The sequence below is a fragment of the Mobula birostris genome, chromosome 30 (assembly GCF_030028105.1).
Source record: "Mobula birostris isolate sMobBir1 chromosome 30, sMobBir1.hap1, whole genome shotgun sequence".
Lineage (NCBI taxonomy): Eukaryota > Metazoa > Chordata > Chondrichthyes > Myliobatiformes > Myliobatidae > Mobula > Mobula birostris.
In genome coordinates this window covers 7,607,965-7,631,731 of record NC_092399.1, presented here as the reverse complement: position 1 = coordinate 7,631,731, position 23,767 = coordinate 7,607,965, and the positions used below count along the sequence as shown (strand labels likewise).

The 23,767-nt window shown below is 42.3% G+C and overlaps 1 protein-coding gene across 1 annotated transcript in view; it reads left to right on the top strand.

The window, feature by feature from the left end:
- LOC140190626 (synaptotagmin-like protein 1) overlaps positions 1-23,767 on the top strand; it is a 67,138-nt gene that overhangs the window by 11,281 nt on the left and 32,090 nt on the right. Inside the window, exons 2-5 of the mRNA XM_072247346.1 lie at positions 11,928-12,320; positions 14,219-14,367; positions 18,659-18,842; positions 19,739-19,805. Of these exons, the coding sequence (XP_072103447.1) occupies positions 12,193-12,320; positions 14,219-14,367; positions 18,659-18,842; positions 19,739-19,805 (528 nt within the window). The 5' untranslated portion in view covers positions 11,928-12,192. The remainder of the gene's footprint in view (positions 1-11,927; positions 12,321-14,218; positions 14,368-18,658; positions 18,843-19,738; positions 19,806-23,767) is intronic.

Below are 23,767 nucleotides of genomic sequence, written 5' to 3'. Positions count from 1 at the left end.
CTGATGACACAAAGGTTGGGGGTGTTGTGGATAGTCTGGAGGGTTGTCAGAGATTACAGTGGGACATCGATAGGATGAAGAACTGGGCTGAGAAATGACAGACGGAGTTCAACCCAGATAAGTGTGAAGAGGTTCATTTTGGTTGGTCGACTATGAGGACAGAATATAATATTAATGGTAAGACTACTGGCAGTGTGGAGGATCGGAGCGTTCTTGGGGTCCATGTCCATAGGACACTCAAAGTTGCTGTGCAGGTTGACAGTGTTGTTAAGAAGGCGTATGGTGTATTGGCCTTCATCGACTGTGGGATTGAGTTCAAGAGCCGTGAGGTAATGTTACAACAATATAAGACCTTGGTCAGACCCCACTTGGAGTACTGTGTTCAGTTCTGGTCACCTCACTACAGGAAGGATGCGGATACTTAAGAGAAAGTGCAGAGGAGATTTACAAGGATGTTGCCTGGATTGGGGAGCATGCCCTATGAGAATAGGTTGAGTGAACTCGGCCTTTTCTCCTTGGAGGATGAGAGGTGACCTGATAGAGGTGTATAAGATGATGAGGGGCATTGATCGTGTGGATAGCCAGAGGCTTTTTCCCGGGGCTGAAATGGCTAACGCAAGGGGGCATAGTTTTAAGGTGCTTGGAAGTAGGTACCAAGGGGATGTCAGGGATAATTTTTTCACACATAGAGTGTTAGGTGAGTGGAATGCACTGCTAGCAAAGGTGGTAGCAACTCTTAGATAGGTGCATGGAGCTTAGAGAAATAGAGGACGATGTGGTAGAATAATTTTTGTTGGTTTCTAGAGTAGGTTACATGGTTGGCACAAAGTTGTGGGCTGAAGGGCCTGTAATGTGCTGTAGATTTCTATGTTCTATGTTCTATAGGTATTTAATGTGGAGGTTGATAGGTTCTTGATCAGTTAGGGTGTCAAAGGTTACAGAGGGAAGGCAGGAGAATGGGGTTCAGAAGGATAATAAATCAACCATGATGGAATGGCTGAGCAGACTTGATGGGCCGATTGGCCTAAATGTGTTCCGATGTCTTATGGTTTTATAGAATATACTCCTCTTTCTCATCAGCACCCACCAACCTTTAATGATTCCATCCTGAAACAATATCCTTTGCAAACTACTGCATGTAAATTAGAAATTATATGATTCAGTTTCTTAAATGCAGGTAGAATGCAAACCAGTGATAAACGAATGCATTTCTGCACGTCGGTGAGAACACTTTGCCACTGCTGTTACTTCAGTATTTTCAGACATCATTGCTGAATTCCCAACATAAGACTGACATCACATCAAAAAAGATGCTTCAGGATAGCTTACTAACACATTAGCTTGTATTTGGGAAGCAATTTCACACAGCAGCATGCTTGCGTAAAAATTACCAAGCTTGCAGTCTCTGAGTCATAACTGTCACAAAGATCAATATCTTCAAATTACCACTTTATCAACAAAGGAAATCACTTCAGCATCCACAGGAGCCTTTTTGCAACAGAAAATGAAAAAGAACCTCAGATCGGGGAAGGATATTCTCCTGGTATTGACGTTGACTGGATTTCGTGCGATGCTGCTGGTGGAGGTTCCAAATTCCTTCTCAACTGCAACCAGTAAGTCCTTTCAGAAATGCACTTTCTTTGCACCACATGCCTGTGATCACATATTGAGAACAGAATTGGCTTTCAGTGTTGCAGTGTGAAAAGAGAAGTGACCAGCTTGTTGTGGAAGGAAAGTGGTTTTGAGTGTTGTCACTGAGGAGTGGCAGTTTGTCACACAGATCAACTTCAGACATGGCCTCTCCTCTATCCAGACTAGACAAAGCCTTCAATTGCTTTTCATCTCTTTCCTCTATCTTTGCTCTCAGAGAATATGGACACTGTATCCTTGCTCTTCATCACACCGAGCATCACTTTCTATAAGACCATAAGGCACAGGAACCGAATTAGGCCTTTAAACCCATTGAATCTGCTCCGCCATTCGATCATGACTGATTTATCTTCCCTCTCTACCCCATTCTCCTGCCTTCTCCCCGTAACCTTTGATGCCCTGTCTAATCAAGAACCCATCAACCTCTGCTTTAGATATACCCAATGTAATATATGGATCTATTTCTTTTAGAGCAATGACAACCCCCCAGCACTACGTATTGATCTGTTGTCTTTGCACGCACATTATTCTCTCTCTCTCTCTCTCTCTCGTTGCAATGTTAACACACCAATTAAAGCTATCTCCCGCCTGCGTGCTTTTATTTAATCAATGCGTAGTTGTGCAGACACAACAAATTGCCGATAAGTGTCAGAAAATATCTCAAGCTGCGCTGACAGTTATGGGACGCAATAGCGAGAGTAAAACTGCACGAGAAAGCCGAAGGACCTGTGATTAACAGTGAAAGATGCGCCGAACTTAAAGTGAAAAATAATGTGGCAGTGGCTTCAGTAAGGAAAGCTGGTGAACCTGATAGCCCTAATGAAGGCTGGAAGTTATAAATCGAGAGAGTTGAACTGTATTCAAGTGCGAACACGGAGAAACAAAAGGAAGTCCCTGCACTTCTTAGCTTAATGGGCCCGAGAATGTACAGTCCCTTATGCAACTTAGTAACCCCTGAAGGGCCAACAAGCAAGACTTTCAACAAAATTGTTACAATTTTACAAAATCACTTGAGCCCTAAACTGCTGGTAATAGCTGAAAGATTTAGATTTTACAAAAGGAACCAGTCAAAAGATGAAAGCCTTTCTGAATACATTGCAAAACTTGTGCAGACTTCCCCAGTACAGTGACTTTAGAGAAGGACTTTCTGATGCATTAAGGGGCAGGCTGGTATGTGGCATGCATAGTCAAAACACTCAAAAAAGGCTACTACCCGAAAGAGACTTAATCTTAGAACGGGCATTGGCCATTGCAGTATCGTTAGAGACTGCAGTAAAGGGTGTGGCAGAACTACAGAAGAGGAGATTAGAGTATGAAATGCAAAAATGACCCTGAATGATGCAAAAATCCAAAGATGTTACCGATGTGGCAGATCTTCCCATGATGCAACTGACTGTTGGTTCTGAGAAAAAGTCTGCTGAAGGTGTCACAGATAAGGTCACTTGGAGACAAGGTGCACAACTGAGTGAGTGAAAAGTCTCAAACACAAAACTAAGCAAATGCAGAAAGTTACCAAATGTAAAGGAGAATCAGACAACACAGAGTCTGACAAAAGTGAACTGTCATGCCTAGAACTGCATAGCATGACTGAAGCAGATCACAGAATCATCTGGATCACAGTAAATGTGCCTGGTGTAAAACTAAAAATGGAGCTGGTTACAGAGTTAGCTTTGCCCATAATTCCAGAGGCTGAGTACAACAGACTGTTTTCTAAGATACTATTAGAGAAGAACCAATGGTCTCACTTTCAAGGCCTCTTTATCTCATGTTCTTGATATTTTTTGCTTCTTTATTTATTTATTATAATTATTATTGTCTCTCTTTTTGTATTTGCACATCTTTTTTGCTTTTTGCACATTGGCTGTTTAAACATCCTGTTGGGTGTGGTCTTTCATTGATTCTATCGTGTTACTAGTATTTACTGCCTGCAAGAAGATGAAGCTCAGGGTTGTATATGGTGGTGTGTATATACTTTGACAATAAATTTATCTTGAACTTTGATGTTACTAATAACCCAAGCAACCTCCCGCTCGGCAAACAAGTCCCGACAGTCCCCAGTCGCTTTTTAAACCTGGGGCGTAAAATCCACAAGGAACTGTCTCCAACTCACTCCGCGATCTCCCACTTGGCAGACTGGTCCCAACAAGCCCTAGTTGCTTCTTAAACCTCTATACTCATAGGCTAAAGGGTAATGGTGTGACAGACAGAGCAATAGCTCATGGATTTTAATCCTAACAAGCATGAGGCAATGCTCTTTGAGAGGACTAATAATGTAGGACTTTCACAATGAAAGAAAGGGCCAAAAGGAATATTGAATTTGGTGTACAAGTCCAAAGATCCCCAGAGGTGGCAGCCCAGCTAGATAAAGTGGAAGAGAAAGCATAGAGGATGTCTGCCTCATTAGCTGGGATATTAAGAGTAAGAGTGTTAGATTTGATTCAGAGCATTGGTTAGGCCCCAGCTGGTGTAATATGTACAGTTTTGGTCACCGAAGGATGTGATTGCACAGAAGACAATGCAGAGATTGGTCATCAAGATACTGCCATGGATCGAGCATTCCTGCTGTGGGAAGAGACTCAGTGAAATGCTGCGTTTGCATTGAAGCAAAGGAGGAGGAGTGGGGTTATGGTAGATGGGGGTATGATTCTATCAAACCAGCATCCAAAAATTGGGTGTACTGTTCATAACATCAAACCCTATGTTTTCCCGGCATCAGAGATGATGAAATTATTTGGATCTTGAGCATTTCGATGGATACCAACATAAATCGGAGAACAAAATTCCATATGCCAATTGTCATTGGACAGTCTCAGTGGAACTATAAGTGGTAGATTGTTGTTTTCCTCATTTGTTAAACAAATATACTGGTGACGTTTGATGTAAGACTGCCCAAAGTATGCACTGCAATTAACAGGGAATTTTTGTTCTAGCTTTCAACTGTTGTGATGCTCATTCAATGGGCGTTGCAATGTTGACACAGCTGCCAGCATTCCATTTGTGGAGGTATTGTTATAGAAATAGCTTTAACATCACCACATTATCAGTATCATCTCAGCTCTTTCCAAGAACCCTGTAGCAAGAGGCAAAGCATCAGTGAAGAGCCACTCTCAGCGAGTTTTCAGAGATGCCACATCCCAGTTAGACCTCTCTGACGAGCGACATGTTCGCTGGTTCAAATTTTTTCATGGTTATCATCAGTGAGAATGGAATGTTTTGCAGAAAGACTTTTGGCTACAGTCTCGGTCCTGGATGGTAATCACAGTGAGAGTCAGGTCACATGAGTTTCAAACGCTTTTCCACAGGATCTCCAAACATTCCTGTCCCATGCCTCTAAATTTGTAGTTTACCACTGCAGAAGAAAGGCCATCCAGGCTTCGTATCCAATTAGAGATAAAGGTGGGAAGATGTGCCTGGAGGCTGTGGAAGTGAGCGAGGTCCTGAATGAGTACTTCTCTTCGGTATTCACCAATGAGAGGGAACTTGATAACGGTGAGGACAATATGAGTGAGGTTGATGTTCTGGAGCATGTTGATATTAAGGGAGAGGAGGTGTTGGAGTTGTTAAAATACATTAGGACGGATAAGTCCCCGGGGCCTGACAGAATATTCCCCAGGCTGCTCCACGAGGCAGGGGAAGAGATTGCTGAGCCTCTGGCTAGGATCTTTTATGTCCTCGTTGTCCACGGGAATAGTCCCGGAGGATTGGAGGGAGGCGAATGTTGTCCCCTTGTTCAAAAAAGGTAGTAGGGATAGTCCAGGTAATTATAGACCAGCGAGCCTTACGTCTGTGGTGGGAAAGCTGTTGGAAAAGATTCTTAGAGATAGGATCTCTGGGCATTTAGAGAATCATGGTCTGATCAGGGACAGGCAGCATGGCTTTGTGAAGGGCAGATCATGTCTAACAAGCCTGATAGAGTTCCTTGAGGAGGTGACCAGGCATATAGAAGAGGGTAGTGCAGTGGATGTGATCTATATGAATTTTACTAAGGCATTTGACAAGGTTCCACACGGTAGGCTTATTCAGAAAGTCAGAAGGCATGGGATCCAGGGAAGTTTGGCCAGGCAGATTCAGAATTGGCTTGCCCGCAGAACGCAGAGGGTCATGGTGGAGGGAGTACATTCAGATTGGAGGATTGTGACTAGTGGTGTCCCACAAGGATCTGTTCTGGGACCTCTACTTTTTGTGATTTTTATTAACGACCTGGATTTTGGGGTAGAAGGATGGGTTGACAAGTTTGCAGACGACACAAAGGTTGGTGGTGTTGTAGATAGTGTAGAGGATTGTCGAAGATTGCAGAGAGACATTGATAGGATGCAGAAGTGGGCTGAGAAGTGGCAGATGGAGTTCAACCCGCAGAAGTGTGAGGTGGTACAATTGGAAGGGCAAACTCCAAGGACGAGTACAAAGTAAATGGCCGGATACTTGGTAGTGTGGAGGAGCAGAGGGATCTGGGGGTACATGTCCACAGATCCCTGAAAGTTGCCTCACAGGTGGATAGGGTAGTTAAGAAAGCTTATGGGGTGTTAGCTTTCATAAGTCGAGGGATAGAGTTTGAGAGTCGCAATGTAATGATGCAGCTCTATAAAACTCTGGTTAGGCCACACTTGGAGTACTGTGTCCAGTTCTGGTCGCCTCACTATTGGAAGGATGTGGAAGCATTGGAAAGAGTACACAGGATGCTGCCTGGTTTAGAAAGTATGCATTATGATCAGAGATTAAGGGAGCTAGGGCTTTACTCTCTGGAGAGAAGGAGGATGAGAGGAGACATGATAGAGGTGTACAAGATAATAAGAGGAATAGATATAATGGATAGCCAGCACCTCTTCCCCAGGGCACCACTGCTCAATACAAGAGGACCATGGCTTTAAGGTAAGGGGTGGGAAGTTCAAGGGGGATATTAGAGGAAGGTTTTTTTACTCAGAGAGTGGTTGGTGCATGGAATGCACTGCCTGAGTCAGTGGTGGAGGCAGATACACTCGTGAAGTTTAAGAGACTACTAGACAGGTATATGGAGGAATTTAAGGTGGGGGCTTATATGGGAGGCAGGGTTTGAGGGTCGGCACAGCATTGTGGGCCGATGGGCCTGTACTGTGCTGTACTATTCTATGTTCTCTGTATCTAAAAAAATCATCTACTCTGACTTTAGTGAGAAAAGCATGACATCTCAGGTACTAGAATTGACTAGTATTGCTGATTCCTGACGAGTGCAGACATCCATTGACTTGATTCGTGTAGTGCTATCCCTAAAATAACCTGGATCTTTTTATGAACAGAAAAAGTTTCTACCTCCTCAATCTGTAGGTTGTTATTAATCATAAAAAGAATTTCCTCACAGTGAATGCCTAGCAAGCATACAGTCTCTGATGAGAATTTAAAAGTGTTTTTTCGCTATGTGCCATGATGTATGATGTAGGTGATCATGGTCTCCTGACCATGTTTGTTCTTGCAAATTTTTCTACAGACTCTTGCTATTGCCTTCTTCTGGGCAGTGCCTTTACAAGACAGGTGACCCTGGCCATTATCAATACTCTTCAGAGACTGCCTCCCTGACATCAGTGGTCGCATAAGCAGGACTTGTGATCTGCACCAGCCACTCATACGACCATCCACCACCTGCTCCCATGGCTTCATGTGACCCTGATCGGGGGGCTAAGCAGGTGCTGTACCTTGCCCAAGGGTGACCTGCAGGCTTGCAGAGGGCAGGAGCACTTTACACCTTCTTCGGTAAAGACATAGCTCCACCCCGCCACCCACAATTAAAAGCAACATATGATAAAGCACACTAAACAATGACTTTGCCTAACAACTATATGTCTGTATTAATTGCAATTAGTTCGATCAACTCAAAGAGTCACAGTATAGTTTCAAATAAGACCCAGTAACTCTTTACTTTCATAACTCTTTTAGTTACACAACTGTATTTTCACAACTTTTTCAAAACCCACTGAATATATTCAGATATTACCTGTGCTTGATAAACCTGGCCAGGTTTTGATCTTAGCGAGCTTTCCATCTTATGGTCATCTTTACTGGTTGGTCTCCGGGGTCAGTGCTCCTGATCATCTCATAAGCCACTTTCTTATACTGTACATTTCTTTCTAGCCTTGCTTAATCCTTCATTGCCATCTTCACAGCTGTAATTCAAGTCTTGATCCATATTGAGCATGTGTTTCTTAAAATTCTTGCCATGCCATTCCACAATTACCCCAAGTACTTGGTGTCTAAATTACCAAAGCATTTGAGTTTTTGTAAGATATCAAATCATACATTCCAAAAGATGTCATTTCCAATCATCACCGTTTGTCTCAGGGTATCTCACAGAGGGACGGTTCACAGAACTGTAAAGCTAAGTTGTCACTTGATGCTAACCAGGTGCTGATTACGTGAGCTTCTTTCAATACTGGTCCTAGCCAACAGCTTGTCCTCCCAGAGGCTGGTGGGATTCTTGGCATTTCTCTGGCTGCATCAGCTTCTTCATCCTGACAGAGTATGTACGGGTGGTTGGGTGCTTTCTGCATTCTGGGAGAGAAATTGCATCTCTGCCCCTGGCTCCTCCAGTCACAGCAAACATGAGATCCACACAAGTAGTAGGATGTTACTAGAGAAGACTGTACGTCCACTAAAGATGAGATTGTGTGGCCTGCACCAGTCCGTGGATGCCTTGCAGTGCATCATAAACACGAGGGATTGTGCAGATGCTGGAAGTGCAGAGGAACACACACAAAATACTGGAGGAGCTCAACAGGTCTATGGAGAGCAACGAACAGTTGACGTTTCAGGCCGAGACTTTTCATCAGGACTGGAGAGGAAGGGGGAAGATGCCAGAATAATTCCAGTCCTGGTGAAGGGGCTCATCCCGAAATGTCGACTGTTTATTCATTTCCGTAGATGCTGCCTGACCTGCTGAGTTCTTCCAGCATCTTGTGTGTGTGTGTGTTGCCTTGCCGTGCATGGCAGGTAAAAGTGGGCACTTCATCATTGTTTGTTGTATGCTGCACAGTATTGCCGGTCAAGGGCAGCAGTTGTGACAGAGAAGAGCAAGGATCAGTGGAGTCTGGGGGCCACGAGGTAGATCCTGAAGAGCACAGGAGCAAGAAAACTCGTAGGAAGAGGGAACTCCACTAAGGGACATCCTTACCCAGCATCCACAATCCATTTTCTTAATTGAGCAGAGCGGGTAGACATTACAGCAGGTCAGACGGCATCTACGGAGAGGAATAAACAGTGAACGAACGCTTCAGGTTGAGGCCCTTCATTAGGGCTCAGTCCAGTGGGCCTGGCTGGTCTCCAGGCACCTATCCTCTCCCCTTCTCATTTCTCATGCCACTCCTGCCCCCACCCAACCCAGCATATGGGTCCTTCTTCTCTTCCTTTTAGCACACGTCTGTTTGATCAGATCTTGAAAGTTCCTTTGAACCAGAAGAAAATGGCATCAGCGAACAACACAGCCAAGAGCAATGTCCTCCAGCTGGTTCATGAAACTTCTTCTTTCACTTCTTTTTCTTTCACCCGTGGTTCTGCTACCATTGGAGCCTGTGATCTACGTTTTGGTGGTGCGTTTTGGGCCGATTGAGCAATCTGGCGCTTTGCTGTCTCCGAGAGGACCCTGTGAGGTGTTGAGCGAAGTGCGTGGCCTGGAGACGGGGCATGAGCCCATGATCGACTCCATTTCTCACTAAAGCACTGAGGAAAATTAAATCGTCAAGGCAAGGGGGTGTTCAGCACCATCTACCAGCCTCTCGCTCACTGCTGCTGCAGGAAGGTGTCTGTGGGTGACAGTATCTCTCCCCCTCTCTCTCACTACCCCCGAGAGAAGGTCCCTGCATTTGAATAATCTCTCGCTCTCCCTCAATGATGCTGTCAGAGGATGGTGCAGGAACAAGGTTTAGTTGATACAGTTTGTGGATTGGACTCTAGTTCACGTAATGATGTGTTTCTGGTTTCTGGTCACTCCTTTTTACATTGCTATTTTGGACGATTTTGCATTGGAGCAGCCCATAGAATATGAGCACTGAGCTGAACGGAAACATACCTGGACTCTCTGCATTTTATATTGTGTTTTTTGCTCTTTTTTATGTTGCCATTTTCGCAATTTTTTTGCCTGTGGGAGGGATTTGATGCTTTTCTTCGGACGGGTTCTGTGGTTTTTCTTTGTTACTTGGCTGTGTCCTTGAATCTTTGAGTTAATATGGCAGTCTCTTCCTCTCTCAGTAGTTCTCTGTCACCTCCATGATAACCAAAATTTGTGTTGTTCCTGTGTGGCTGCAATGGTGACTTTATCTTTAAGGTCTTACTTTCCTCTCTGAATACTGTTCAGTCCAGTGCTGGGAATGACCAAAAGTGAACGAGGTTTCATTGGGGAATCAATGAAGATCCTGTTATTGCCACACCTTTCTGGGCATAAACTCCTCTAATGCTGTTTTAAGCTTATTTTGACCAATTCCTCAATATCAGGGACCCAGTTGGCCATTAACATTAAATGCAGCAAATGTTTCAGTTCAGCAAAAAGAGGTTGCAATCCAATTTCTAGCCGATTGAGTTTTCGAGACAGAGCAAACTTATTTCTGTTCTTCAACAATATTCTTCATATCCTGTTTGAAAACTGACCTTGTCATGGTATGTATCATACAGTATGGGTCAGTGTGGACATGGTGGAGGATTATAAATACCTGGGGATACGAATTGACAATAAACTGGACTGGTCAAAGAACACTGAGGCTGTCTACAAGAAGGGTCAGAGCCGTCTCTATTTCCTGAGGAGACTGAGGTCTTTTAACATCTGTTGGATGATGCTGAGGATGTTCTACGAGTCTGTGGTGGCCAGTGCTATCATGTTTGCTGTTGTGTGCTGGGGCAGCAGGCTGAGGGTAGCAGACACCAACAGAATCAACAAACTCATTCGTAAGGCCAGTGATGCTGTGGGGATGGAACTGGACTCTCTGATGGTGGTGTCTGATAAGAGGATGCTGTCCAAGTTGCATGCCATCTTGGTCAATATCTCCCATCCACTGCATAATGTACTGGTTGGGCACAGGAGTACATTCTGCCAGAGACTCATTCCACCGAGATGCAACACTAAGCGTCATAGGAAGTCATTCCTGCCTGTGGCCATCAAACTTTACAACTCCTCCCTTGGAGGGTCAGACACCCTGAGCCAATAGGCTGGTCCTGGACTTATTTCCTGGCATAATTTACATATTACTATAATTATTTATGGTTTTATATTGCTATATTTATACTCTATTCTTGGTTGGTGCAACTGTAACGAAAACCAATTTCCCTCGGGATCAATAAATTATGACTATGACTATGACTATGAATGCATTATTTTTTAAAAAGCCCATAAGAAAATGGGTTCCCGTAAGAAGATGGTGCCACCAAACAACACGACCAAAGGTGATGTCCTTCAGACTGTTATGAAACTGCATATTTTACTTCTTCTTCTTTTAAATATGATTCTGCTAGTATTGGAACCTGTCATTTACATTTTGATGGTGTGTTTTTGGGCTGGTTGAGCGACCTGGTGCTTTGCTGCCTCTGAGGGAGTTTGGTGAGGTTTGGAGCAGAGTGTGTGGCCTGGGGATTGGGTGCAAGCCCTTGACCAACTCCATTTCTCACTGATTGCGCTGATTAAAGTGTCGAGCAAGGTTGAAATCAACGAGGATGAGAGCGGATGTTCAGTGCCGTCTGCCTACATTTGACCAGTCTCTCTCTCTCTCTCTTTCTCACAGCGCCCAGAGGAAGGTGGCTGTGTTTGACCAGTCTCTCTCTCTCTCTCTTTCGCGCGCTCTCTCTCTCTCGCTCTTGCTTGATGCTGTCAGAGGATGGTGCTGGAGTCTTGGGGGTCTTGGGCAAGGTTTAATTGATGCGGTTTGTGGATTGGACTCTGTAGCTCTGTGTTTCTGGTTTCTGGTTACTCCTTTTTCCTTTGCTAATTTGTGCGATTTTGATTGGGGCAGATTGGCTCTGCACCCTACAGTCAAGAAATGACACTGCGCTGAATTGAACTGAACTGAACTAAAATGAACATTCCTAGACTGTTTCAATGGTTTCGTGTTTAATATTCTGTGTGGTTTTCGCTATTTGCCTGATTTGTTCTTTGTTTTACTCGTCGGGTATTCGATATTTTCTTTGAGCGGGTTCTTTGTTTCATGGCTGTCTGTGGGAAGACAAATCTCAGGGTTGTATACAGTATATATACTTCGATAATAAATGCACTTTAAATCTTGAATCATAAGTGATGGAATAAAATCTCACAATTCTCTGTTTATTTACAGTGATTGATGCCTGGACCAGCACATGAACAAGTATTTGGCACGCAAAAGGATTTTCTGCACCTTATCTTTGCTAAGAAGTGGAAAACAGTGAGCTTTTTGGATGGATTTTGCTTCTTTGCCCAGGCTGTTAAGTTTGGAACTGATCAGAAACATTCTCAATTAGACTGCAATATGCTAAACTGTATTGCAAGGCTCTTCTTCAAATTGTACAGCTGAAATTTGCCACTTGAATATCTTGAAGTGTTCTGGCGTTGGTCATCTTGCCATGGAATTAGACTTCAGTATAGATGAACTGGTTGACTTGAGCTTCCTAACAGAGGAGGAGCAGGATATGATTATACAGGTTCTGTACCGCGATACCGAACTCCGCTTATTGGAGGAACAACGTATCAAGTGAGCAGAAAAAAAAATTTTATTCAAATAAGTTTAAATCCACCTTTTCTGACAATTAACTTACTCAGTTATACTTATAACTATTTTCTTATACCTGTTTTAGTAATGGCCTTTAATGTATGAAAAACAAATTATGATCACTTCTAAAAACCCCTTCTACTTAATCATTTTTTTAACAGCTGAGTTGTTCAAGCAGCATAACTTCTTGGATAATTATGATTTCTTTGATTCCTATCATATTCAAATTTTTTCTACTGAATATTAAGAAACTAAATGTGTTCATGGACCTTATAAACCCTAGCACTATCACTGTGATGAGTACCAATTTTAGGTCGTGTACTGTTTACATTCTCTGATACTAAAGAAACCTAAATCTAATCTAAAGCACAAAATCATTTCCAGGGCTTAGCAATGATAAGGCATGTCCATTGACCAAAAGTAATTAGATATACTGTTATTGTTTGTACTTCTTTTATTAAATATCCTCATAGCTTTCTCCATTCCAGAACCAATGTTAAGCAATACATGCTGCCAAACAGTATCTATGAGCCTTAGTTAACAATTATTTTTAAAGCCGAGTGGAGTCATCGGGACGCCGTTGCGACGGCGTTTTTTTTCAACAGGCTTTCTTATTTTTATGAGGCTGAATTGCTAGCTCGACACTCAACCCAGCACGGATGGAAAGCGTGCAAGGGAGCCGGCTGGATTCGAACTCGGGAGCCTTCGCTCCGAAGTCCGGCACTGATGCCACTACGCCGCCAGCTGGCTAGTTAACAATTTACTATGGCCCATTACCAAGTACTTATCCAACTTTCATCAATTACTAATGCTTTATTTATGACCAATTAGCCAACGGGTGCTTTGAACTTTTAAACACTAGTAACCATAATCAAATGGCAAGTAGTAGCCATCGTTAATTTCTAAGCAGCATTGAAAATCATTTCCAAACTGGCAACTTGTACCAACTTAATCAACACCATAATTATGTGCTGTTTTGTATGGCATAGGAGGTTATGATCTTTGACCACGATTGCTCTTGGCAAATTTTTCTCCAGAAGTGGTTTGCCATTGCCTTCTTCTGGGCAGTGTCTTTACAAGACGGGTGACCCACCCATCCATTGTCAATACTCTTCAAAGATTGTCCTGCTTGGTGTCAGTGGTTGTATATCCAGGACATGTGGTGTGCACCAGCTGCTCATAAGACCATTCACCACCTGCTCCTATGGCTTCGTGTGACTCTGATCGGCAGGGCTAAGCAGGTGCTACCCCTTGCCCAAGGGTGACCTGCACAGAATCCAGAGTAACACACACAAGGTGCGGGAGGAACTCAGCAGGTCAGGCAGCATCTATGGAAACAAGTAATCAGTTTTGGACTGAGACCCTACTTCAGGACTGGACAATGTTCTTCAGCACAACATTGACCTGTTCCTTCTCTGATTTTGGTATACAGAATTCAGATTCCTGATCTGATATTCTTTTTTTATTCCTGATATTTTGTTCTCTGACTCAACTCAGTGCTCTTCTACCATTCAAGTGCACCTCACCAGTCATCCAAGGAACATCAGCTGCATTTATCCAATTTGTCCTTATAACTTAGTCCTTTAGCTATGATATTATCCTATAGAATCAATGTACATTACACCATAATAATGGCGCACATTCAACTGCCATTCATGAGATTTGGCTCCAATGATTACGCTTGTTTTAAATTGCATTCAAAAATCCCAATACTGAAAGGAATTAGTTGATCAATAGAGTGCATTACAGCTCAGGTGTTTAACTCCTCCACATTGCAAAGTTTGTTCAGAATTATTAAAATATCCTGATTGTGAATTTGCTCTTATTTCCGCTTTAAACACAAAATAATCCTTCAGATTTTTCTGCTGTGAAATCTGCAGGAAGTTACAACAATCAATTCATGATCCAGAACGACTAAAAATTGCAACAGGAGATTGGTTCAAGGAAGCCATGGCAAAGCGCCACACAGACAAACGATTCGGATCGGACATTATCCGGGCTTCCATTCGTAAGAAGAAAAGAACAAAAGGTAATTCCGAAAATGATCACAGGCTGTTTTGAAAAGAAAGGTCAAAGTGCATATACTGTATAGTACATTTAAAAGAGAAAAACTGGCAAATTGAATTATGTCCTGTGGAGGTGTGACTTATTTGCCAGATGAAAACCATTTCCACCATGTCAGTTGGTGATTGGCCCATTTAAAAACTGCAACTGATGTTTCCTAACAACACACATCAAAGTTGCTGGTGAACGCAGCAGGCCAGGCAGCATCTCTAGGAAGAGGTACAGTCGACGTTTCAGGCCGAGACCAGCAACTTTGATGTGTGTTGCTTGAATTTCCAGCATCTGCAGAATTCCTGTTGTTTGCGTTCTTTCCTAACAGTTGGTTTGCCACAGTACAAATTGCTAATTCAGGGCACCTCAGGGGATATTTTAAAAAAAGCCCATGCCAGAGTGAGTGAGTGTGTGTGTGTGTGTGTGTGTGTGTGTGTGTGTGTGTGTATATGTGTGTTTGTGTGTGTGTGTGTGTGTGTGTGTCTGTCTGTCTGTCTCTCTCTCTCTCTCTCTTCCCCCCCTCTCTCCTCCACTCTCTCCCCTCCCCTCTCTCTCTCCCCCCTCCTCCCCACCTTCATTAAGCCATTGGGAAGGTATGCTCAGCACACACTTTTAGCTCAGTATCTTTTTGTGGAATATTTAGTTTTGTAGTTTGTCTCACTTGGGGGACTTAAATGTTTGGTCATAGCTTTTACCATTTGTAAATAAATGACTAATGTGCTTCACACACAAAAATGCTGGTGGAACACAGCAGGCCAGGCGGTATCTATAGGAAGAGGTACAGTCGACATTTTGGGCCGAGACCCTTCGTCAGGACTAATGTGCTTATTCGTTTCACTCACCAAACCTGTGACCCTGCTTCCATGTTACACACATAACCAGGACTTGTGATATACACCAGCCACTCATACGACCATCCACCATCCACCAACACACATCTATGGCTTCACAAGACCCTGATCAGGGGCTAAGCAGGTGCTACACCTTGCCCAAGGGTGAACTGCAGGCTAGCGGAGGGAAGGAGCGCCTTACACCTCCTTTGGTAGAGACATATCTCCACCCTCCCTAACCATAATTCAATAGTTACAGGTATTTATTAGCTATTTCTTTAATGTTATATTGTCCCCCTTGGTGTCGGGGTAAAATATTAGTGAGTATGTGCAGGGCCATCTGCAAGGAGAATGAGAACAAGAGGCTAGAGTTTATGCTACAATCCATGAAGAGTTGTTGAGGTCCGTCAGGCAGAGTTTCAGGTGTTTATCTAGAATAGGAGTTCCCAAACTGGGGCCCATGGATGCCTTGGGTAATGGTAGGGGTCCATGGCAAAATAAGGGTTGGGGACATCTGATCTAGAAAGTTTAATAAGTCAATATTCTCAAAGGTAGTTCCCAATGTCACTTGCTAACCTGTATTAAGCCAGGAAGAGAAATGAGGAAGGGTATGGCAGAAGAGGTGATGCAAGAGGGAGGTTTTCAAATTCTTCAGTCATTGGGACAAGTTTTGAGGAATAAAAACCTATAAAATCTGCTGAGTGATGTCCTCAATGTAAAGTTAACTGGTGCTCTTGGAGGGATTTAAACTATTTGCAAAGGCAATAAAAACCAGAACACCAATGAGATCTGAGGCAGAGTAAGACTCTGGTATTAAACATTTCCATCTAGTCTGCCTTCAGAGTCCTCTCTTCAGAAATGATTGAACTAGGTGAAAGAGCATTAGTCAAACTGAGACCTCAGGATTGTCCACAATCAGATATAATTGTTCAAAGCTGCATAAAACTCTGTTCTCTTACCTCTGAGGGTTCATCAATTGTGCTCTACAGTTTCATGAAATGGTCTAAAATGAACTTCACTTCAAAGATTTGAAAATTCAGAGTACATTTATTATCAAAGTATGTGTGCAGTATACAACCCTGAGATTCGTCTTCCCCACAGACAGTCACAGAACAGAGAAAACGATGGAACTTGTTCAAAGAAAAACATCGAACCCCCCGCCCCTGTGTAAAAAAAAGATTAAATCATACAAATGGCAAAAAAAGTGAAAAACACAATAGATAAGACATCAAACCAGAAGTCCAGAAATGTTCAGTTTCTTCTCAGTTCAGTGCAATCTAGCGTTGTGACGTCTGTTGACTGTAGGCTGCAGAGCCAGCCTGCCCCGATCATAGTCACACAAAGTAACAACAAAAAAAAAACGGTGCAAACAGAAACCAGAAACACATCAAAACATGGACTACAGAGTCCAATCCAAGAGTTGGAATCTTCTGAGAGATACCTCATTGCAGAGTGATTGCAAATTTTATGGGCGTGAAATTTTAGCCCATCAGTGAATGTCCAATTCAATCAACTTGCTGACTTTTCCATTGGTGCTTAGTGTCAGCTTTTGTGACTTCAATGCTGTTTAGCTAAAATTGATTTTGAGCAGCTAATCAAAAATGTGTTTTATTTCGAGGCTAGGTTTTAAAAAAATAGATGAAACCTTATTCTTATTTTCAAATCCCTTCTTGACCTTATTTCAAGGTTCCAGTGTCCAACATCACTGCATTCTTCCAATTTGGTATCCTATATAGCTGGAGATTTAATTTCTCTATTACTGCCTTCAACTACATGGACCCTAATCAATGGAATTCCCAGATTAAATTTCTCTCTATCCTTACCCCTTTCCTTCTTAAAGATACTTCTTCAAAATACCACATTTAACAAGCTTTGTTTTTAATACCCTGATATGTCAATTAGTGAAAATTGCAGCATGGTAAAGTAGTGGTTAGCACAATGTTTACAATGCCAGCGACCTCTATTCAGGGTTCAATTCCCGCTTCTCTCCGAAAGAAGTTTTTATGCTCTCTCTGTGGCTGTGTGGGTTTCCTCCCACATTTCAAAGACATACGGTTAGGGTTAGTGAGTTTTGGCGTTGGAAGTGAGGCAAAACGATCGCTTGATGCAAAACGATGCATTCCACTATATGCCTTGATGCTTCACTTTATTTTTACATGTGACAAATAAAGTTAATCCTTTACTAAACTTGCTATCAAATTTCAGCTGATAAACTTCCACTGAAGTGCTTTGGGGAATTGTACTATTAAAACTGCTGTTAACTACAAGTTATTATTGTTGTCAAGCAAAGGTCCCTCAATGGGTTGTATAAATGTTATTTCTTGACTCATTTTCAAAGTTCAAAGTACATTTATTGTCAAAGTATGTTCATTCATTCGTCATGTGATGTGTCTTGTGACGTAGGCGATCATGGTCTTTCCATGACCGTGATGATTCTTGGCAATTTTTTTCTACAGAAGTGGTTTGCCATTGCCTTCTTCTGGGCAATGTCTTTACTCTTTGTTATTACGAATACTCTTCAGAGATTGTCTGCCTGGTGTCAGTGGTCGCATAACCAGGACTTGTGATAATCACCAGCTGCTCGTACGACCATCCACCACCTGCTCCCATGGCTTCTCGTGACCCTGATCAAGGGGGCTACACCTTGCCCAAGGGTGAGGGAAGGCGCCTCCTTTGGTAGAGACATATCTCCATCACTCCATCCTTATCAAAGTACATATATGTTTATTAATATGTGTAGCAGCTATTCTAACAAACCAATGCTGCTGCTGGTGACATAGCACAGATCGTTATCCTTGTGTGGCGCGTCCTCCGATGTTCCAACAATGTTCCAAAAAGTCAAAGAACTGTATTCGATCTTTTATACGCAACTAGCAAAACATTAAATCTTGGAGCAATACAATTAAGCATAATTATGCGGTCAACAAAAGATATGACACCTGGCGGTCCCCAGAACCAAACTGTCCAGAACAAAGCATGAATACGCAACTTATTCCCTTCACTTCTACCACGCCCCCCCACCCATGTGACTAGTTACCGTAATTAACATAATAAATGCACAGCACTGAATACAATGCAGATAGAGAACAGACGCATGGCTCCTACAGTGTGACAACAGTTATCCAAGAAAAAAGAGCAGTTGATCATTTCTGTAATTTACAAGAGGTGACTGTGATTCTTATTTCTCGGCCTACTGCAGTATAGCATGTGTTATCCTTTCTATTCAAAGAAAATGCAAGGTAGTTTTAGGCATGCTTACATGTACAGAACACATCTCTGAGTCTGTTGCCTGGATACTGTAACTTACCCAGAACCAAACCTCTTCTCAGTTTTTAGTTTTACCGCTAAAACTGGGGTCATCTTGAGAGAATCCAAAAGAGCCATTATTCAGATTGAATTTATCATTTACTTCAATATATTTTTGTCTGATTATAGATAAAAGAGAAAAGAGGGTGACAACTAATGAGGAGAAAGTCATTATTGACGAACAGAGCGACCGCAACCAAGAGGAACATGAGAATGAGAACGTCATTGTAACTAACGAAGAGACAATTAATTCTGAACTGGTGAATACAGCAGTGGATGAGACAAATTACCAACAGTCAGGAAGTAACAACAGGTAAAGAAAAATATCTTGACTGTTATGATAAAAGATCCCTGATGCATCGTGACGCAGTGCTGGTGCAAGATGGAGGGAGTATTGTGTGGGAATGAGACTGGGGTGAGGGTGCATTTCAGAGGTGATACTGAAGGAGGGATTGAATGCAATCTGGGGGTGATGTTGAATTGAGGATAGAGTACAGATGTGAGATGGAAATCAGGGAGTAATGTGTATCTCAATGTGCACAGGCAATATCGGAACCCAAGCGTGGAAGAAAAGTCAGACTCTGATGTGGAGACAGCAACAAAAGTTTATTCATGATCATTCCAAAAGAACATCGCTGGCTGAGCCGAGGAACACCACGAGAAGTAGCATTCTCAAAACTAGGACCCAGCGATCAGGGCTAATCAGGCATCCGCTTAAATAACACAAATAACAAGGAATCCCTGAGCCTATCAAAATAAAGTTAACAAGCTTAAACAAAAAGGCACCGGCAGACTGCATACAAAGAACAAGTCGCTAGAGAAAAACATAAGGAACTCTAAATGATTAACGACTGTCATTAAACAGCAATAAACCAATTCAGGTGGTCTAAAATCCTCGGAGCCCAATGCTTTCCGGCACCCCACACGGGCCTGAAGAACTCATTACAGTGTGGGTACGAGGCTAGGTTGAGGATGCAAATATGAGGCTGGAGTGGAGGGTGCAATGGGGATTCAAGGCTGAAGTCAGGGTTGGAGGTGGGAATGAGGGTGGATCATGGATGTGATGCAGGGCTGAGTGGCCAGCGTAGGTAGAAAATCAGAATGAGGATATGGTGTGGCTGTCAATTCAGCACAAGATCGCACTGCAGATGTGCTCTGCTGGTCTGGCTTTATATTTGCACTGATAGTCCCCGTTTCTTCAATTTACAGTTCAATTAATGACGAATGCTATGTTACATCAAATGAGGAAACTTTTACTTTAGACACTGATGCCCAGGTTAGTTCTTTAAGTGATTAAGACTAATTTCTGATGTACTTGTGTACCAAACTACAACTTTTAACCAGCTTGAAATTTTATTGATAAATATTCTGTGAATTTGAAAATGACCAGGAGCTCTCCTCCAGAACTGTACTGGTGTGATCAGAGACCATGTGGAACATGCAAAAATTTCTTTCCCATCACGTCACCGTTGGAAAAGGCAAAAATTCCTGACTAATTGTCTTCTTTTCATGGAACCCTCATTCAGCAAGGATACTGATGAGGTGGGAAAGGTGTAGAATAATATATTAGATGCTTTAGTGTTGGTACAGTTTAGGTGACGGGAGAGAAAACAAAAGATAGTAACTCTGTCTGTGAAGAATAGGAATTTCAGGTTGTATACTGTATACATTCTCTGGTATACGTGGATGTCTGTGAAGAGTAAGGATTTCAGGTTGTATACTGTATACGTTTTCTGATATTCATGGATGTCTGTGAAGAGTAAGAATTTCAGATTGGACACTGTCTACATTCTCTGATATTCATGGATGCCTATGAAGAAGAATTTCAGGTTGTATACCGTATACATTCTCTGATATTAAAATGAACCTTTGAAAGAGAATTTAAAAGGTCTGAAGTAAGCAATAGTTTTAAGAGGGGCAACAAAGGTATGATCGGGCTAAATTGAGTCTTCTTGCGCATTATAAGTGCAAGATTCTGTCATCCTTGCACTTCTGAATTACTTTCAGACTTATCTGATGTCCTCCTAAATAACCTTCTGAATTCCACGGCTGCCTCCACTTCTTTCTTGCCCACCCTCATCTGTTCAGTCTTAACGCACCCTTACTCTCTGTTTCATATATCTGTCACCTTCTCCTGCTGCCAAATCTTCAACTGAAGCTGTAGTATTGAACATAGTAGATACTTTGAAAGAGATAACAAATTAATCCTACCTTTCTCCTTTTACTTTGGCCTCACATATCCCATTTAGATTTCTAGTCCTCCAGTCGAGTTCATTGTCATATGCACAAGTTGATACAGATACACTGACAAATTCCTCTCCCCCAATCTTTTTATTCTGCTGTCTTCCCTCTTGCTTCTCAGTCCTGAAGAATGTCCTTGGCCTGAAGTGCCAACTGTTTATTCATTTCCATAGATGCTGTCTGACCTGCCGAGGTCCTCCAGCATTTTGTGTGTGTTACACTAAATAAAAATACCTGCTGCAGTATCACAGATAGCCAGCATGTAAATCATATCCCTGTTGTAAGAGACTACTGAATTCACTTCCACTGTCCTTTCTTGCAGAACATTCCCACTCTTAAATATTTACTTAAATAAAATTAAATATTAAAACAATAGAATTCCCATGACCCCTTTTACTAATTTACTTTTGCTAATCCTGGTAACCCTTGAGTTGATGATCTACTTACTTTTCACAATTTGAATTTGTCCATCAAATCTCAACCTATCTCTGCTCTAAGATCAAAAACTCTGCCTTTTCAGTGCCTTTAGAGATTTGTGCCTGCATAATCCTGTATCCTTTTTACATCCCTTTAAATTTGTACCATTTCTTTATTAATCCAATATTCTTGAATCAGAATCGTGTTTAATATCACTGGCGTATGCTGTGAAATTTGTTTTTCTCGCAGCCATAGTACATTGCAATTTGCAATACATAATTTTTAAAACTCTAAATTGCATTTATATATATAAATTAAATAACTTGTGAAAGAAGTAATGAGGTCGTGTTTGTGGATTCATTGTACATTCAGAAATCTGATGGCAGAGGGGAAGAAGCTGTTCTTGAATCGTTGGGTGTGTGCCTTCAGGCTCCTGTACCTCCTCCCTGATGGTAGCAATGAGAAGAGGGCATGTCCTGGGTGATGGGGTCCTTAATGATGGACGCTGCCTTTTTGAGACATTGCCATTTGAAGATGTCCTGGATGCTGGGGAGGCTAGTGCCCGTGATGGAGCTGGCTGAGTTTACAACTTTCTACAGCTTTTTCTGATCCTGTGCAGTGCTCTTCCAGACGGTGGTGCAGCCAGTTAGAATGCTCTCCATTGTACATCTGTAGAAATTTTTGAGTGTCTTTGGTGACATACCAAATCTCCTCAGACTCCTAATGAAATATAGCCACTTTTGTGCCTTCTTTGTAACTGCATTGATATGTTGGGCCCAGGATAGATTCTCAGAGATGTTGATACCCAGGAGCTTGTAACTACTCACCCTTTCTACTGCTGATCCCTCAATGAGGAGGTCCACAATCAATTCTTTGGTCTTGAGTGCAAGGTTGTTGTTGTGACACCACTCAACCAGCTTATCTGTCTTACTCTTGTACACCTACTGGTCACTATCTGATATTCTACCAACAATAGTTCCTCATAGTAAGCCTCTGAATTACCTACTTAAAATTCATTCCTACATAAGCAAATGACTATTTACACAATCCTCCAGATACAGCCTTTATCACTGTCCTATATATTGAAAAATAGCCTTATTACTTTTGTATTCAATTCCATCAATAATAACCAATATCATGCATAATTTGGGGTGGCAGAGCGATTAGCACAATGCTTTACAGGACTAGCGACATGGTTCAATTCCCACCACTGCCTGTAAGGAGTTCTTCCCATAACTGCATAGGTTTTCCCTGGGTGCTCAGGTTTCATCCCACAGTCCAAAGATGTGCCGGTTGGTGGGTTAATTGGTCATTGTAAATTGTCCCGTGGTTAGGCTCGGGTGATATGGGGGTCGCTGGGTGGTGGGGGTCAGAGGGCCGGAAGGGTACACACCGCACTGTCTCTCAATAAATAAACAAACAAATAAACAGATGGATGAATGAATAAATAAATACGTGTCACCATGTACAACCCTGAGATTCATTTTCCTGCAGGCATACTCAGCAAATCCATTACATAATCAATGAAAAATCAACCAGAGTGCAGAAGACAACAAACAGTGCAAATGCAAATATAAATAAATAGCCATAAGTAACGAGAAAATGAGATAAAGAGTCCTTAAAGTGAGATTATTGGGAACATCTCAATGGATGGGCAAGTGAGTGTGGTTATCCCCTTTTGTTCAAGAGCCTGATGATCAAGGGGTAGTAACTGTTCCTGAACCTGGTGGTGTGGGTCCTGAGGCTCCTGTACTTTCTACCTGAATGCTCAGTGAGAAAAGAGCGTAACCTGGGTGGTGAGGGTCTCTGATGATGGATGCTGAGTGTAGACGTTTCATGTAGACGTGCTCAATGGTTGTGACGTACTGAGCTAGCCAATCTACCCTCCACACAAAATGTAACCTCCTACACCATTGATGTCATTTTTATTTTCAGCAACATCCCTTCAATTTAGCTAGAAGGCAACATTCCAATGGTGAATAGTTGCTTCAGAGAAAGTGGAAAAGTAATATAACGCCAAGACCGGCAGAACCAGAGACAATTACAATACGTATATGGATAATTGTACAAATGCAAAAGAAAACGGCAGTCACTGGAAAATTTAAAGTGAACACTGAAAATGCTGAAGCTGTTCAGCAAGGCGGGCAACTTCTCTGCAGAGAACCTGGATGAAGACCTTTCACCAGATTGGTGAAGATGAAGAAACAAGTTGCCTTGAGGGGGAGGGGTGGTGAGCCCAAAGGGAATGTTTATTGCGCAGTGGAAACCGAAGTTGTCCAGGAATGCTTTTGGTGTCATCTGAGAGAAGATGGTGAATGCTTGTTATTCCATGGCTGGTCTGTCTGGAAATGCAAAAAGAGAAAGGTTAATGGAAGAGAGAGAGGAACTTGTTGGAACTGAGAGATGCACAACACCAACTTGCTGGAAATTTGCAATAAAAGACAATAATTTCAGACAGCGTCAGTGTAGAAAGAAAAACTGATTTGATGTACAGATAGATGACTTTATAGCAGAACTGATCAGTAGTGAGACAAGCACAAAAAAGCTGGTTATCTGAAATTGTTATATTCAATACTGAGT